The following is a 19,532-nucleotide window of genomic DNA, read 5'->3' as shown; positions in this document are numbered from 1 at the left end:
CTACTATTCAAATTCGAAGTATGTTGTTTTTTACCTTGAATTACAATTTTAACATCCGTATATTTCTGGAATTCGAAAAGTGATCGAATGTGATGACAAATCATTCAAATGTAAAATTTATTGGTTATCTGATATCGAAGACTACAAAAGAAAAAAATTGTCAATTTTATCATTACTTCAGATTTTACCAAACATTCTAGTGAATTTTTTATTTGAAGACTAAGTATCGATCGATAAGACGGTCCTGGTAAATGAAAGAGGAATTACACACAATCTCGTTATGTAAATCACCAACTATTGATTTTAATGGAGAAAAAACAGGTTCTTTATGTGAATACTAGAAGTTTCGTCTATTTTCAATTTATTCGTTTCTATTTGAGAGTATAACAAGTGAATTCTAACACTGAAAGGTATGTAATCGTTTGAATTTAAAAAATCAGAGTCAATTTAATGGTTACTTATATTAAATACATATTGTCTTTGGAAAAACAGTACAATCCATCTATTCAGCTTTCTTCATTATTCAAGAAACCAATTGATTGAATTCTAATAACTAAAATATGTGTATAGAATAGATAGATGGTACGATTGAATCAAAGAATTTATTGACATTATTATATGGACATATTGAGGTCACAGTACGTCTAACAAATAAATAGAAGAATTAATTATACGGTGAACTCATTGAAATATTCAAAAAATCTTTTTTCCTGAAATAATCGCAATCAACGATTTTGAATACAATATATCAAGTCCAAAGTCCAACATAGAGGAATAAATATGAAATGGGGAAAGCACTGAAGTGAAGTCAGCAGCTTTTGAGCGCTCGTTCATTCATTCACCAACCGGACCCTCGAAGAACTCATGTATATCTATATAGGGTTATATGGTCTTCAAGAGTGCGTTTGGTGCTCCTGATTTTGATGTTTTTAAGTTTTGTTATGTTTTTCTTGAATTTTTTTCTTCTTCGTGAATGTTTCTAAATACGTGAACTTCATGAAATTTTGCATAAAGCTTAAAATTGTTAGTTTATATTTACTTACAGAATCTCAACTCAGTGGAATCTAATGGCAGTGGAATGTTGATTTTTCGATATTCGGTTTGAGTTCCTATTTTTCTGAAGCTTAAAGCTCTCTAAGCTTGAAATGATTATTCTATATATGAACTCAAAATATTTTCGCGATCTGATTCGTTATCCGGGAAATATTGAATATTTCTTTTCAAATATTTTTCTTGAATTTTATATGCATGATGTGATGAGCATCAAATTTTTATTTCATACCACACTGAATCTCAACATCACGGAAAAAAAATTATTTCTTTTTTCGATATTCTTCCTGAATTTCGTGTGGTTCTGGTTATGCAATCAAAATAAAATTTTGCATGAGGCTTGAAGTTGTCAAGCTTCATCAAAATCATCGAGTAATAAATATAGATATAGGGAACATGTCATTTTCAGTAAGCAAATTTTGTCCCCAACATAAAATATCAAATTTGACATGAAGCGCGCGGAAATGAAAACATATCAATAATATGATATTTCACCCAATTCGCGAGTTTCTCCACAAAGAACGCATTCCTTTATCCCATAGTTTCACAGTTTCAACGTTTCATATTAACGCAATATACAGGGTGTTTCCTAAACATGCGGCAAAAATTCAGGGGGTTGTTCCTTGGACTATTTTAAGCATGTTTTGTCCTTGGATGATTTTTGAAAAACCTCTTTGTTTCGAAGATACAGGGCGAACAACATCTTTCATATTTTTAAAATTAATAATAGTTTAAATAAAAATGCGTGCCGCACTGTGTTTACTAAGTAGGTACAATTTATTTTTAAATTTGTTTAACAACATTCCAATTACTAAAAACGGCCAGTTTTTTGACTAAAAATTGCTAATACATCACAAAACGAATTCAAATGAAAACCGTGTTTAATCTGTATTCCTTTACCATCTGCACTTATCAATTTTTAGTCAAAAAACTGGCCGTTTTTAGTAATTGGAATGTTGTTAAACAAATTTAAAAATAAATTGTACCTACTTAGTAAACACAGTGCGGTACGCATTTTTATTTAAACTATTATTAATTTTAAAAATATGAAAAATGTTGTTCGCCCTGTATCTTCGAAACAAAGGTTTTTCAAAAATCATCCAAGGACAAAACATGCTTAAAATAGTCCAAGGAACAACCCCCTGAATTTTTGCCGCATGTTTAGGAAACACCCTGTATATTGAAATAAATACCTAAACACATCAGAAATTCTTAAATTCAGAAAACAAACTTCAAGCGCGCCAACCGAAGTGTAACAATCGATGGCACTAGGAGAGCAAAAGTTGACAAACCTTGGATTTCAGGAGGTAAATACAGAAAATAAAAAATATTCTGCTCATTATAAATTCGACAATTAAGAAAAATATCGGATTTCAAATATTCACCCACCCAGATCGAAGCAACCATACGATTTCTCAAAGATAATGAACTGTACTCTATTATTTGAATCTTTTTTGATGTAATATTGACTACTTTCAATGTGATCTTGTGTCAATGACCATAGCTGTCGAGACACGTTAATTTAAATAAATAAATAAATAAATAAATATTCAAATTTTCATATTTAATCGGGAATTACTCAAATAAATATATTTCATTCCATATAATATACATTCATAATGATATAGTAAAATTTTGGATTTGAAAATATATCAGAATCCGACAACGTAATCTAATGTATATTATTTTAAGAACATCGTTACTTATTAATTCTATCATATGTTTCAGAAAATCTTAAAATGTTAAGTTGGTTTACGGGTGATCAGAATGAGAATCTTGATCTCGAAGATAAAACATCCATCGAATTTACGATTCAAGGATTGCAACATGTAGGTAAGTTCAGTTTCGAAGTCCCTACGATAACAATATGCAATAATAAGTAACATTTCAGTAAACGTATTAGATGTAGGTCCAAAAACTACCCTCAATGACTACCTACGACGAAAGATGTTTTTATTGGGAACAAAGCGTATGTGTAATGAAGGTGGTTGTGGAACTTGCGTGGTAGCTGTTAAAAAACCCAAAGAGGACAAGTTTTTAGCTGTCAACTCGGTAGGTTTAGAGGGATTACCACCACGTGGTTTTCCGTGTATCAGTACAACTTTGGTAGCCAATCATTTCGCCTCTGGCGCTCCTGCAATGACCAAATTTACACATATTTTGACAAAGGATGGGTATACATCCTTTCCTAGAATTTTGTACATGACGAATGGAATTTTGTAAGGTAGTAAAAGTAAAAATTATAGAAAACAATATATTCACAGAAAACGTTCAACGTTGAATCCTCATTTTCTCTCCATGACCCCCGAAATCCTTATCACCTTTCTTTTCCACCGACCCTCAGATGCCGCTATCTAGCTTGGTTGAGATCTAGGGGGGCCCAACGATTCTATATAAAGAACTGCGACTACGTCAGAGGCTAGGCTAGGTGAACCGGAACCTGAAATACCACAAGTATGGAGAAGGAGGGGATTCAAGGGTGAATCACTCAAAACTCTCTATCTGAAACTATAAATATGAAATTATAAATCACTAACAAGTTGATGATTCGGACATTTTCCAACTCGATATATTTCGTAATGTTCAATAATCTATTCATGGAAGTGAAACACCAAACATACCTGTTGCATTCGATATGTAACTGTCAGCTCTCCAAACCTGTTAATTAACTCAAAACTAGCATGCTAGTCATATTGTGGCAAAAAACAAGGTGCACAAATCGTACCCTTCAGGTAAACCACTGATATGGTGAGTTAGTCAATGACCCTTCCACATTAACAGTATAAAGATCCTATAAAAATACACAATGATTTTCCAAGGAAGTATAATTAATATCCCTGTTTACAGTGCCTCATTTCCATATTGACATGTTATGGCTGGAAAATCGAGACGATAGAGGGCATTGGTGGCCCTCTGACACAATACAATCCCATCCAGCTGGCCTTGGCTAACTTTAATGGTACCCAATGTGGTTTCTGCTCATCCGGCATGGTTATGAATATGTACGCGCTTTCGAAAAATGGAAAACCAACCATGAAAGAAGTTGAAAACTCATTTGGAGGAAATATATGTAGATGCACAGGGTATCGACCGATACTATCAGCTTTCAAATCTTTATGCAAGGATGCTTGCACAGATCTATTGGGAACTTATCCCGATATTGAGGATTTTTGTATTGTGGATGCGGAATCAATAAAAGAAAATGGAATGTCGTGTATGAAGAATCGTCAATACGAAATTAAGTATGGAGAAGCAAACTGGTTGAAAGTTGTTTCATTAAAGAATCTTTTGAATGTTATAAAAAAAATTGGAGATCAACCATATATGCTCGTTGCAGGCAATACTGGCAAAGGTAAGCTTTTCTGTTTAGTATGGGATAAGGGGCACCTTTCCACAAAATTTTGAATTTAGAACTGAAGTTAATTTCATCAGGATGAAATATGCCCTCCATAAATGGACGAAGAAGAAGATACGAATTTGAATATATTGGAATAATATTGTCATAGCAAATTGAAGATGCTTATTTCTTATATTCTTATAATACCAAGAGTATAATTCCGACCATTCGATTTTCAGTTTATTAGATCTTGATTCCTGCAATGATTTTGTTTTACCATGAAATGAAAATGTACTAACACATCCAATATTATTACAGGAGTTTATAAGCTACCCACTCCTTCATTCTATGTGGATATCATCGATGTGAAAGAACTCACATCTTACGAACTAGGAGAAGATTTACTCAAACTTGGGGCGAATTTCACTTTATCTAACACCATGGATTTGTTCAAACAGACAGCCAATTTGAACCCAAAATTTGGATATTTGCAAGCTGTAGCAGATCACATTGACCTGGTCGCTCATGTGGCTGTGAGGAATGTGAGTGGAAAAATCTCATAAATTTTTCAACGAAATACCAATGGTTTTTCAACCATTGTTGAAATTCAAAATTTTCAAAGATATTCAATGTAGGAAATTAGTTAGATTGGTATTGAATACTTTTTGGATGATCAATGTTTTCATTATATTTCGATAAAAAAGTTTCATTTGAGCATAAAATCTGAAAGACCTGGGGTTCTTCAGCCAGTTCTTAAAATATTATTGTATTCTTTCTGTTCTAATTATTTCGTCCAATATATCTTTTGTTAGTGATGCCTAAAGGATTCAATAAATTATCATTCCAGATTGGTACAATTGCTGGAAATTTGATGCTCAAGCATTTACATAACGAATTCCCATCAGATATATTCCTACTGCTAGAGACTTTTGGTGCTAGATTAGTCATAGGTGAGCGAATATGATTGATCTCATAGATAATAATTTATGCAATTCAACAGTTGACACAAATGGAACGGAGGTCAATAAAACATTGGCAGAATTTCTCAAATTTGAAATGAAGAAGAAGGTTATCAAAACAATCCAACTGAAAGCTTTGACAAATTATCACAAATACGAAACTTTCAAGGTGAGCGAAAATCATAAAAAACTCAACAATTTTCGTCGATTTTGAAGAACTACCTACATTCGGTATAAATTCCTGTATTATTCTGAAAAGATCGAAATAAACCACTTTCAAAGTAGTGATATTGTGATGAATGAAATATTTGCAATTTCCATGTTGCATGACTAATGGCTATGTATTTCATTTTGAAAATCATTCTATATAATTCGATGGTTTCATGATTTTCAGATAATGCCTAGGGCTCAAAATGCCCATGCTTTAGTGAACGCAGGGTTTCTGTTCGAAATGAACTCGGAAGATATGGTTAAAAACGCACGAATAATTTTTGGAAACATCAATCCAAGCTTTATACACGCAACAAAAACAGAGAAGTACCTAATAGGAAAGAAACTATTCGACGACGACACCTTACAAGGAGCCTTTGAAAAACTTTCAGAGGAACTTCAACCAGATGTTAATCCACCAGAGCCTGAGCCAGAATTCAGAAAACAGCTTGCGATAGCTTTATTCTACAAGGTATAACCCTAATTTTAACTCTTGTCTCGATCTTCACAATTCAATATTTTTATAATGCAAATACATTTTAAAAGAGCAGATACTAAAATACTCTTGGTACTTTACATAATCCAATCTACATTATCGTAAATCGAAATATAAACTGCTGGGGCTTCCTAGCTAAAATAGAGTAATAGTAGTTCCAACGGTTAGCTACGAAATGTTACAAAGATTCCTAATTCACAACTTAAAGATAGGTTGACGTGGGTTCGTGGGTAGTGCATTGCGTTCGATGATTTCACGCATTTTTCACGGGCGACGAAATGAGGTATATTCGTATCTCCAGAACCTATTTGGCAAATTTATGTTGTTTCTTCGTCGGCACAAAGGGATGCCGACCAGCCCTGATGACTGCACATGTCTTTCTGCGTCAATCTAGATATTTATGACAATGATGCGGCTCCTTTTTGATGGGAATTAACTTTGTCTGTATTCCTGCCTGTTGTTTATGACCGAATTAAATCTCATTCCGAATTTCTAAACATGTGATTTTTGTTGATCAATCGCAAAACGTTTGTGGCTCTATTTTCATAGGATTTTTTTCATCCAAGGAATCTCGCTTTTTCGTTTTCTCTTGCCGTTAATATTTTCACAAAAATTTTGTCTGAGAATATTTTTATATAGTTAGGCTATATGCAGGGTATCCCGGGAAGAATGCGACAAATGGATACATAAATGGAGGTCATCATGGAGGACTCATATCAAGATCGTCATTTGCTGTATATAGCAAATGGGTGATGTTAATTTCATAAGTGAAATTTCACAGTTCAATAACTCCTTAACTAATCGACCGAATAATTTCAAATTTTGAAGAGTAGTCACTCTACTATCGCCTCAAAGTGTGGTATACTAAGTGAGAAAAAAAAACGAATCGAAGTTTTTCCCTCATATGTAGAAAATAAAAAAAATCAGTATCACTGGCAACACTGTGTGGAAAGTTGGTCCAGCACCTTTTGATTTTCGAAAAAAAATCGAAAATCCAAATGTGCTGGGTCAACTTTACTCACATCGGAAAATTGTGCTACACCCATGTAAAGGTAGGTATTCCGTAGAAATTTCCACAAGAAATTAATCAAAAACATAAAATTAGAAGAAGTTGAACCAGTTTTGGTCTTTTTGACCGAGAATTGTTTTATACACTTTGATGTCTTGGATTTGTACACATATTTCAATCGAAAATTCCTGACGTCAAAGGAAATACTTTTTTCCTTTACCAATTTTCCGAATCGGATCGGTTGAAAAAATATGAGCTGTTGAAAATCCATAAAAAAAATGTTATTTTCAGTTATATCTCGAAAATGGAATGGAATTGGTGGAAATAAATATGGTTTTTACTGACATCATCTTTTCCGAACATGAAATTGCATCCAAGTCCGGTATACTATTAAGTGAGAAAAAAAACGAATCGGAAGAAATAGTAAAAAAAAAGTGTTCTTTCGACCTCGGGAATCTTCGGTTCAAATATATGTATACCAGCAAAGACTCACCCTGTATAGTTGGGCTACATACATATTTCTGCTGACTGATGTCTGTCAGATTTTCAAACAATTTACTGATAACTGATTTCCATCCTTTGAAGAAAAAGTAGGGTTATTTCTGAAAATCTGACCATAACAAGACAACTGCACAAATGTAGCAAAAGTATCTGAAGCAATTTTCGCCGAAAAAAAACGAAAGTGCAGGACTAACTTCAATTTTTTTTACGGGAATGTCACGGCCACAAGTTCCCATAAGTGCAGTACAATTTTTACACAAATTTTCATAAGAAAAATCGAAATACAGATGTGCTGGGATGAGATTTTTCTAATTTTTGAGTATTCCTGTGAAACCAAAAAAATTTATGAAAGAGTGCTGGCCTAGCTTTTAATTGAATTCTGTAATATTCATATGTAGCAAAAATTTATTTCATCCGTTGAATCCCAATAACAACAAAAAAAAAAATCAATCTAACAAAGTATCACAAACCTAGTACAGCTCAATTCAGTACAAAAAAAACGAAAATAACCCTTGTCTACTTTCACTATGGTCGCTCCAAGACCACGGAACACGTTAAATATCTAACATGTTTGATATCCCATTTTACGTTCGTGCCGCCTTCGAAACCGTCGAGAATAGTTTCACAACTCCTCCGTTGACACGAGTCGATCTCCACACATAACTAACCTCGCTTGTGCTTCACTACCCGTGTCAACTAGGATAAATCGTTCATTTCGTGAATATTTGCACGACTGTTCCGTTGACACGGGTCGTTTTCCATGTATTCTTGAACCACAGCTGTGATCCACTAGCCATGTCAACCTAGCTTAATTCTCTTCGTCAAATTCCCTTTCTAAACTACTTGAGTTGAATACTCAGCCTATGCCCAAGGTCTTAAACCAAGCCATATCCATAATATTTCAAGTAGTTCAGGTTGGAAATTTCCTGTACCTTGAAAAAAATATTTCAATGGTATTGTTTTTCCGAGTTTGATTTATTATGTATTCATTTTAGGCTATACTTAATTTGGCTCCTGAAGATGAGTTGAACCCTAAGAATAAAAGTGGTGGAGCTCGTTTGAAGAGACCAGTATCTAATGGTGTTCAAGACTATGAAACCAGTGAGTCATTATATCCATTAACAAAAGCAATCCCAAAACTTGAAGCTTTGGCGCAAACAACAGGTAATATTTTTGAAACATTTTCCCACCAGATAGCATAATCTTATAGTTTATATGGAGCATTTATTCAATTGCATGAACATGAGTCATTGAAATTTATTCAAGGTCAAGCCCAATATATCGATGATATACCAGACCATCCACATCAGCTTTATGGGAAATTTGTTTTGGCAGATGCAAAACCGAATTCAAAAATAATAAAGATAAATGCTAAAAAGGCTTTGGTGAGTTGTTCATATTTATGACTTGCATTACCCGAAATAATCAGCTTTGGTAATTAATCAACTTTTAGGCTATGAAAGGAGTGGTGAGATTATTCACTAAAGATGATATACCTGGGGAGAATAATTTCTTTCCCAAAGAGCTGGGATTTGGAATAGTTGAGAGACTATTTTGTGACAAAGTAGTTGAATATAATCAGCAGCCAATAGGGTTACTCGTAGCGACCAATAGAGAGATCCTTCAGGATGCCGTTGATTTGATCGAGGTAGAATATACCCCTACGAAAGAAGCACCTTTGGTAACCATCAGAGATATTTTGAAAGCTAAGGCAACTGATAGATTGATTAAAGAGAAAGAACAAAAACCAGTCAAAACTGGTAAGTAAATTGTTTTTGATAACATACAATATTGATAAGGTTTATTCAATATTGGTAAGGTCGTCACTTTATTACCACATATATACTACAGAAACGTATGATGAAGGTTGATTGAGACATAATGTAAAGAATTATAAGTTAGTGTGAGCAGTATCCTTTACTCAGTGTACTGAATATTACTTTCATGAAAGTGTTAGTATAAGATTTACATATTCAATAAGTCATGACTTCTCAACAATTAAAATATGATTATGAAAATTCCGGGAGGTTTTCAATATTGTTCAAATGAGTTTTGATAATTGAAATCAATTTTGGCGAGATGTTTTCGAGCCAAATTTACATAGGTGCGCCCTCTCCCTAAGGATTATTCGTATTTTGTCTTGAGATCGCCGATGGACTCTTTAATTAGGCAATCCAGTGATCTCTGTCTAAAACACACCCTCTCATACCATTGTAGAGAGGTGACTCTGCTGCAACGCGGCGAGCCTCATAAACCCGACGGGCCGTAGTAGAGTGTGGCGCGACGCCCATAACGCCACCTCTCGGGCAGATAGAGTCATTGCACAATAAACAAACAAGTTCACTATTTTCTTTACTCTATTATAATAAGTCAAGAACAAAAATCTATATCACTGTCTTTTCCTGATCAATTCTCTTTCGTAAAAGTATTTATCTCTCTCCAGAAATTCCCATTGATAAAATATGAGCAATTTGTATTATAGGTGATGATGTCAAGCATAAGATAAAAGGGCGGTATGATCTAACAGGACAGTATCATTTTCATATGGAGTTACAGTGTTGTCTTGCTATTCCTAGCGAAGATGGTTTAGAAGTGTACCCCTCTACACAGTGGATGGATGCAGTCCAAATAGGCATAGCCAAAGTTCTGAATGTGCCTCATAACAAGTATGTAGTTCGTTGAAATGCATACTCAAGCAGATTTTCTCATTGTTGGAAGTTATAAGTTGAATTCTTGTTGTATTCTAAAGTTATAAGTCCTTAATTTTTTCACATCCATTCTCCAACGACATTTCATAGCAATGTCACTTTCGGATTTGCCTTCTAAGTACCACTTAAAACTAGAGGTCAGTGGGTGATTTATCTTTTTCGACGCCAATTAGAAAATCACTCAGTTGCTCAAAGGAATTCTAGAGTGGATTTGCATTTGTACCTATTCGAGAAATGACTGTATTGAATATTTAAGCCGCGTTACATTTTCCTACATCAAACCAAATACCTTATTATTTTGTGACTTTCCCTCCTCAGAATCCGTATCAATGTGCGAAGACTGGGTGGTGGTTTTGGAGCAAAAATATCTAGGAACAACATAATATCCTGCGCCGCTGGTTTAGCTGCATGGCTACTCAAGAGACCAGTGAGAATATCCCTGACCCTGAAAGAGAATATGGGCTTCATCGGAAAGAGATTTCCATTTTCTGTGGATTACGAAGTTGGTGTCAACGATGGAGGGAGAATACAATATCTAAACTGTCAGATGTATGGTGACCATGGTGTTGGCGGAAATGAAAAGAATTGCTACGATTATATCTTCAACACGTTGAATGGGAACTATGACAACGAAGCTTTTAATTTTGATTATTTTCGTGCTAAAACTGATAGCCCAGCTTACACATGGTGTAGATCACCAGGTGAGTGCTATTATTCGTAGTGGATTCATTCTGTGATGTTCATAGTATTTGATTCAATACAGTACTGATTATGTTTATGATATTCAGTAAGTATATAATTGTATACTTGACACTACTTAGACTCAGTAACATCTCTCAGAAGCTCAGTCGAAAGGATCATCTATGTCCTACAGCAGAGACTTACTCTGTCCCAACCCCTCATTTACATTTTACACAAAACATTCTTTCAAACATATAATATTTCTAATTGATAATAGGATACTATGTCACAGATAATATTAAATATAAATTTGTTGTAACAGGTTCATCTGATGGATTGGGATTCATGGAAGCTGTTATGGAACATATCGCACATGTTCTGGAGTTGGATTCTTTAGATGTGAGACTAAACAACATCACAACGAGAAGAAAACTGTACGATTATCTAGGCGATTTGAAAGAATGGGCTGACGTAGATGAAAGGAAGATAGCTATAGAAGATTTCAACGAGGTATATCTAAATATGAAAATATCTAATTTCATCAACAACAAATATATTTTTGAACATAAATATCATAATAAGGCTACTATTATTTCAGGGATTTTTTCTCTTTTTTTTCTGCGCCATATAGGCCTCGATCGAGGTTGAAAAAATTTTTGAATATGATCATGATGAATCTCATTCAATTTCCTGCATATCTACTTACATTGAATAAGCAACATCGAAAGACAAAATGAATAAGGTCTATTATTTGTTTTTTCATCTCCAGTTTTTTATCCATCTTTCTCTACTGCCTTATCCACAATAGAAATTTATATATGAGGTCAATTTAGCGTAAATTCCACATACACGTGCTCTAGGCATTTTAACGACAATTGAACATCGACTTTGGATCTCCTCCTATTGTAAAATTTAAAAACCTTGCACAAAACTACAATATTTAAGTAACAAAAATTGTTTACATGAAAAAACCTTAACGATCTTTTTCTCCAAATTCAATCATTTACTTCTTGTTATACTATTTATGTTTTATCAAAAAAAAATTGAAATTTAAACAGTTCTTTCTGGGTGCTGCAGTTTCTTTGTCAGTTTGTATAATTTGTCTTGAATTTAGAGATATATTCTATACTCAAAACTTGTACCAGAAAAATAGATGGAAGAAAAGAGGAATATCTATTGTCCCGATGGCTTGGTTGTATGAACTGGAAGGACCAATCATGGCAACAATTTCTGTTTATCATGTAGATGGCAGTGTGACCATAAGCCATGGAGGCATCGAAGTTGGACAGGGTATCAATACCAAGGTAGTTTTGGGTCATCATCTGTTATTATTAGGAGACTATAATTACGGAATTTATGTCGTAGGCCGCTCAAGTTTGTGCTTATAAATTCCAAATACCATTAGAAAAAGTGAATGTTATTCCAAGTGATAATATGGTTTCTGCCAACAGTTATATAACAGGAGGAAGTTGGACTTCAGAAGCAGTGTGCTATGTGAGTACCGCCTCAGAATCTATAATAACTATTCGCGTTAAGTTGAGTACTAACACTAACTAAGTTAGTTGTTATACCGACTCAAGACTCTTCCTCCCTGATCCATCATCCTTCGCAAGGATGTGTCCATATCAATAAACTCTTTTTACATTTTTCATTATGAAGTATATTATGAAGTATATTTTATAACTTTCAACTAATAGCTGCGATGATACTGAATATGAATATTTTTTACCGCAAAGTTCTAGAACCCATAGTTTTAAAGTTATGGATTTCTTATTATGGATATTTTGAACATATATTCGTATGTCGGATGACGAATGACCCCGTCTCCGAATCCCGTCATTCATAATTTTTTTTTTCCGTTGAAAGAAAATAATAATATTAGGTGTAGTAAAAAGAAATCCATTATTTTTCTAAAAAACAGATTTAATTATATGTATCTGGCGTCGTTTAAGTACGATCGGGTTACACTAGATTGCATTAGACCAAAACTTTTCTGACAGTGTTGTGATTAAGTGAATCATTTTAGTTTGAACGCCCGTCAAAGATGAACACTAGCAAATAAAAAATACGCTATATTTTACAGTTTTTATTCGATAAAAGTGAAAATTCAAGCCAGAGGCTGCTGAAATTTTAAATAGTGTTTGAGTTTCGTTGAGACTCTTCCGGTAATTTCGATGTCAAAGATGCTTCACTCACAATAAATTGTCGAAAATGTCGATAAAATCATGGACATTGTCCAGTCCGACTGTCATGTAAGCACTGTTTCGTTTGCCCAAAAGCTAAGATTGTGCACAAAAAACCGTTTGAAACCATTTGCATCAGACTGCTCTCAGAAGGAAGCTCAATGTATGAGTATCACACGAGTTAATGAAAAAAAAAAAAAACCTTATGGACCTAATTTTCAACTGCGAATCGCAACGAAATCGATCCATTTTTGATGCGGTTGGTGACTGGTGATAAAAAGTGGATCACTTACGACAACGTCAAGCGAAAACGGTCGTGGTCGAAACGAGGTAAGCCGGGATAAACGGTAGCCAAGCTAGGATTGACGGCCAGTACGGTTTTGCAGTGTATTTGGTGGAATTGGCAGGAAATTATCTATTATGAGCTGCTCCCCTACGACACAACTGTTAACTCGGAACTCTACTGTCAACAATTGAACCGTCTGAAAGAAGTAATCGCCCAGAAGTGGCCAGTTTTGGCCAATAGGAGAGGAATTTTGTGCCATCAGAACCACGCCAGGCCAACACACATCGATAGTGCCTTGCCAGAAGCTCCGGGAGCTTGGTTGGGAGGTTCTTATGCACCTTATAGTCCGTACTTGACACCAAGTGATTGTCATATGTTCCTGTCCATGGTGTACAATTTTGTTGGTGAATAATTCGCTTCAACAGAGTCTAGTGAAAATCGATTGTCTTAATTTTTTGCCAATAGGGACGAGAGCTTCTATGGAAGAACCATAATGATATTACCTTTAAAATAGATACAAGTTATCGAACAAAACAGCGTATATTCGACCTAAATTGGATCATTTTGACTGTAGTGATTGAAGCCATGTTTTCAATGCAAAAATAATGGATTTTTTTCAATACACTTTATAATATGCAGTAGATACTTTTATTTTTATATTAAATTATGAGTCTCGAAATTGTATGCCATCACAATTAATTAATTATTTATGTTTACCAGTTAATTAACGTTTTTGATTAAAGGGTGTTAGTCAAGCATGTGAAGAGGTGTTAAGGCGACTGAAGCCTTATAGAAAAGAAGATACTCCACAGACTTGGGAAGAACTAGTACAAGCAGGGTTTGCCGATTATGTACTTCTAACAGCAACTGCTCAGTAAGTGATCCAAAAACATCAATTGGACGGGTTATCCATTCGAAACATTGTATGATATATCGTTGAATCCAATCTTAAAAGTTATTTCGAAAAATGTCATAAAATATGCAGCTCCGTATTGAAAAAAATGAGGTTGAGGGTGGCCCAGAGAGTACGAAACGTTGGATACGAAATCTGATTACGTCAAATTGAGAATAATTTACTGTCGAATAAAAAATTTCTGTAACATTTTTTTATAATATTCGAAATAAAGTGGGAAAAAAGAAAAATCAAAATAACATAATTTACTTTTCTTATGATATCTCGAAAACCGGCCCTGATAATCTCGATTTGTTTGAACTGCTTGATAATGCTTCTATGCATGCAACTTTTTCTCCATTTGACCGACCTCCTAACTCTTATGGTTTAAAAGTTACCAATACAATCCCATTGAAAAAAGTGGCCACCCTGTATATTCCAACTGATATCGAAGGCTGGTTAATAGAAATAATGAATCAAAATATATATGATTTTTAGTTTAAACTATAGTCTATTAAATAACTAGTTCACCTGCCATGAGGATAAATCAACAGCTCATTAATTTCATTTTTGATGAGTTTTAGTATGGCACTTTATTCATAACTGTATTTCAATATCTTTCCTGTAATATCCTCATTTACAGGTACTCACCAAAATCGCCATTTTTGGAAGAATACTATATTTATGGTGCATGTGCAGCTGAAGTTGAAGTGGATATATTGACTGGTCAACACCAGATAACTAGAGTTGACTTAATAGAAGACACTGGTACTTGCTTAAGTCCATACATTGACATAGGACAAGTAGAGGGTGCATTCATCATGGGTTTAGGATATTATATCACAGAAAAGTTGATTTTCGACAAAAACAATGGCAAAATGTTGACAAATAACACTTGGACTTACAAACCTCCAGGAGCGAAAGACATACCAATTGATTTCAGGATCAAATTTCCTAAAGATAACCCAAACCCAGTAGGAGTACTGCAATCAAAAGGTGAACATTTTGGAAATGCATAATTTCTAATTTGGGAATAAAGAAATTTATTATTGAAAAACGTATGTATGGCTCTTAAGAGTGCTACATCCTTTATGTATGCCAATGCAATCCCAGTTTCAGTCATTATCATGCTTAGCATTTACCAACTCATCAATTTTTTTTATTTATAAAATAATGCCATGCATTTGAGGTGTTTCGACTTCTGGGTCATCATCAGTTTTTATTTTTACCATCAGATTTTCAATCTCTGAATCTCGACCAAACTGTGATGAAAATTTTTTTTTATTTTCAAGCTGTTGGTGAGCCTCCATTATGCATGTCAATTAGTGTACCCCTAGCCATAAGGAACGCTGTGGGTTCATCAAGGAAAGATGCAGATCCATCTGAACCTACGTATTTCTTCTTCGGTAAGTATTTCAGAATTGTGGTCTCATAACACCAAAAAAGTTCGTGCAAGAATACTGACACAGATTGCTATCGATTTTCTCTTCGGGTAATTTTATCAGCTTTTTATTTAATTTCTTCTCCCCCGCTACTTTGTTATAACAAAATACTTTGAGAAATCGGAGCCGTTTGCTCCATGAATAGGTACAAACTTGGAACCAACTGAACTTGAGGCCACGTCAAAGATAAGTTCTATGCCGAATGATCCACAATAGCTTCAAGACCTTTAAGATTGAATAATTCGTGAAGTTATCGAGAATATCCAGCAGCAAATGTGCGAATTGGTCAATGAAATTTTCGTGAAGAGGACATTGTGCTGCAACCGTCGCAGTGGAGGCCAATTCTAAAATCCGGTACACAAAAATCATAACGATCGATGATTATCTACTTAATCAATGAATTTCATTAAAAATGTTTATATGTTTCTATCAAAACTATAAGAATTTTTTTGGTTACCTGAAAATTATCACGAATAATTTCAAATTATTAAGCAATGTTTGATATCAATATTTATTCCTTACAGATGGACCGACTACAGTGGAGAATACTTTCATGAATTGTCTCAATGATTATAAACAGTACACGTTATGAACAAGAGGAAATTACCAGAAATATTTTCTATTTCATATTTTTATATATCAATTTTTCAACATTTACGTAACAAGGAATGGAAAACATGTCTATTTTTTATATTTAATTAATTTCAATTCAATGTTATGGTTGTAATTCTTTCATTTTCATAATATAGTAAACATATTCAAGAAACTCATTATTTTTTCTATAGAAATATGAACACTATTTCAGAACTTATTTCATTTTATCTATCCGTTCATATTTAATTTCATCAATGTTTCTGCTGAACGCGTATGTTCAGCAGAAAGATCGGTAGCCTAAGTAGCTCCGTTACTGAGAGGTATCAGTTTGGTAACGTTAGTTTAGTATTCTCTACTGGATGGGTTGCTCCTTTTCTTGACAGCAGTAGGTTCTGTGGGTCATTCTTAAAGGTTACGTAGGATGAGAGATAATTTTCTGTTATAATATCGATTTTTATTTCCAAGTTTGCTTTCGGTATAATTACTTTTTATTCTTCAATATATGGGAAATTCATTCGGAATAACATTTCAGAATGTTAATAAACGTATACCTATATTTACATTCCGTCCCAAAATTACTACCACAACTGTCACTTATGTCAGTTACTCAACATGTTACCAAAAAGTAGCATAAAATAAATTCGCTACCAAAGATGGTGACCACTTCGTAGCATATGCTCCGTAGCGGGAACTGATAACGAGCGTTCATTAAAATTCATGGTCAAGAGTGATGTGAAGAAATTAGAGTTGATTTTCTGTGAGTGTGAGTAGCGCTTAGCTTGTACCATATTCTTTCCCGATTCGAAGTATTTGAACAAAATGTTGGTGATATGGTACAAGCTAAGTGATACTCGTTGTCACAGAAACTAAACTCTGATTTCTCCACAGCACTCTTGAATTTGAATGCTCGTTAGAATGCGTTCAGCAGAAAATTCATAAAATATTGACAATGTGATCAATATACAGCCGTATGACGAACATGTGAAATATATTTCACAACCCTATTTGAAAAATAGCTATGTATGGTTATCTTATTATACTATAGGTGTCTCCATAAATCTATGGAGGGGCGCGGGAATTTATCCTCCCAATGGGTAAAAAGGTTTGACCGCTTCAACACTAGACCTTCCAAGGTTATTGAGAACGGAAGAGAACGTGGAACAGGTAATGGTTTTAACTTATAAATTTTTGTTTTGAGACACCTTGTATAAAATGAGTCAAGTTTATGCCACGCCACTTTAATCGCTCTCTACATATATATTCCTTTGTGATATATTTATAGTGATCAGATATACAATCAGAGATCACTGCCTTGAACAAGGGGATAATCAGGTTAAAACCTAGGTAAATCAATTTCTCTACAAGTTTGTCTTTAAATGAGAAAGAGAACTTTTTTCTCATTTTAGGGAACTAAAAATGAGAAAAAAGGAAAAGTTTTCGCATAATCGGAAACATGAAGTTGGTTATTAATATGAGTTACTATAAAAAGTATTGTTTATTGGTATTGTTGAATTTGGTGAACTATTCAGTGTGTTCCAGCTCACAAGATTCACTTACAAGATTACTTACAAGATTTAAAGCTCAATTATTCGAAAATGGTTATTAAAAATCGCCTTAGCGATCTACAATAAAAAAATGTTCATGAATCCTATTCTTTACCTTATTCTACATCACATTCAGAAAAATGTTCGGAGTGTTCCTTTCAAAATTAAGCGAAAGTTATATTCGAAATGTAAGTAAAAATTGTAAGTAGCTGGAACACATTTGATACATTTGTAACGGGTGTTTTTTTTCGAGGTATATCACTTTAAGTTGGCATTACTGTTCAAGATGGCGACCGATTTAACAGCTGTCAACTGATTTATTCTCAGTTTGGTTTGGCAATTCATCATGAATGGACTCACGCCTGAACAACGATTGTAAATAGTGCAAATTCATTTCGAAAATAATGGTTCTGTGCGGAATACGTATCGCGCACTACGTCCATTTTATTTTGTTTAGCGATGAAGCGCACTTCTGGTTGAATGACTACGTCAACAAACAAAACTGCCGCATTTGGAGTGAAGCTAATCCTCAAGTGTATGTCGAAACACCGTTACATCCAGGAAAACTGACTGTTTGGTGCGCTTTATGGGCTGGTGGAATCATTGGTCCGTACTTCTTAAAAAATGATGATGGCCAGAACGTTACAGTCAATGGTGATCGGTATAGAGCCATGATTACTAACTTTTTCATTCCTGAATTGAACAACACTGATGTCATGGAGCTGTGGTTCCAACAAGACGGCGCAACATGTCAAACAGCTCGTGCCACAATCGATTATTGAAAGACACGTTTGGTGACCGCCTAATTTCACGTTTTGGACCTGTGAATTGGCCTCCAAGATCTTGTGATTTAACATCGGTAGACTACTATCTGTGGGGCTATGTAAAGTCATTGGTCTATGCGGATAAGCCACAAACCCTTGACCATTTGGAAGACAACATTCGCCGTGTTATTGCCGATATACGGCCACAAATGTTGGAAAAAGTCATCGAAATTTGGACGTCCAGATAGGACTATATCCGAGCCAGCCGTGGCGGTCATATGCCAGAAATCATATTTAAAATGTAATGCCACAAGATTATCGTGCGGATAAATAGAATTCATGTCAATCGAATAATCCATCGTTGTTTTATTGCAATTTAAAGTTCTATAGCTCTAAAAAAAATACCCTTTACAATTGGCAAGAAGCAAAATCACCAAAAAAAAAAGCTTGTAATAGTATCTCATACCTATTAATGACTGTTCACATCTTGATTACTCAGAATAGTGATAATTATCCAGGATAACGTTTTGTATTGAAAAACAAATTATAGTTTTCAGGGGCCTCTAGCGCCAAAACTAGCTTATTGAAAAACTTTTGACCATTGAACTTTTTGTTTGGAATTACTTGGACTATTACAAATCCCAAATTCAGCCATTTTACAGGAGGCCACTTTCCCTAATGAAGTGTGCGGTATCCTTTCCGTGTTTAAAGATTCGATCGTAAAATCAGGAGCATTGGAGCACTCGTTCATGAAATAAAAACATCCTTGGAGACCAAATTTAACTATAATTCTGAGGCCTCCAAGGCGCAATTGGCATATGAATGAACGCGCGCTCAAAAGATTCAAACGTCAGTCTGAGTTCATCAACTGAAATC

At 34.4% G+C, this 19,532-nt stretch overlaps 1 protein-coding gene across 1 annotated transcript; it reads left to right on the top strand.

Moving 5' to 3' along the window:
* The first annotated feature begins 222 nt into the window (after window positions 1-222).
* Window positions 223-16,524, top strand: LOC123673779 (indole-3-acetaldehyde oxidase-like). Its single transcript, XM_045608459.1, has 20 exons — window positions 223-410; window positions 2,779-2,883; window positions 2,942-3,102; window positions 3,898-4,402; window positions 4,706-4,929; window positions 5,235-5,337; window positions 5,388-5,515; window positions 5,741-6,028; window positions 8,558-8,726; window positions 8,829-8,947; window positions 9,016-9,322; window positions 10,045-10,228; window positions 10,589-10,971; window positions 11,274-11,461; window positions 12,097-12,255; window positions 12,317-12,445; window positions 14,164-14,294; window positions 14,956-15,308; window positions 15,605-15,718; window positions 16,279-16,524. Exons 2-20 carry the CDS (start codon window positions 2,790-2,792, stop codon window positions 16,344-16,346), a joined length of 3,807 nt encoding a protein of 1,268 aa, XP_045464415.1. The 5' UTR covers window positions 223-410; window positions 2,779-2,789; the 3' UTR covers window positions 16,347-16,524.
* Window positions 16,525-19,532: the final 3,008 nt, after the last annotated feature.

The sequence above is a fragment of the Harmonia axyridis genome, chromosome 2 (assembly GCF_914767665.1).
Source record: "Harmonia axyridis chromosome 2, icHarAxyr1.1, whole genome shotgun sequence".
In the NCBI taxonomy this organism is placed as follows: Eukaryota; Metazoa; Arthropoda; class Insecta; order Coleoptera; family Coccinellidae; genus Harmonia; species Harmonia axyridis.
This window is presented reverse-complemented; position numbering and strand designations above follow the sequence as displayed.

What these genes read in the sequence shown, in the direction of transcription:
- LOC123673779 (XM_045608459.1), top strand. Translation starts at nt 2,790, where the DNA reads ATGTTAAGTTGGTTTACGGGTGATCAGAATGAGAATCTTGATCTCGAA. An exon ending in CTATAGAAGATTTCAACGAG is followed by an intron (nt 11,462 to 12,096) that starts GTATATCTAAAT and finishes AACTTGTACCAG; the next exon opens with AAAAATAGATGGAAGAAAAG. An exon ending in ACCTACGTATTTCTTCTTCG is followed by an intron (nt 15,719 to 16,278) that starts GTAAGTATTTCA and finishes TATTCCTTACAG; the next exon opens with ATGGACCGACTACAGTGGAG.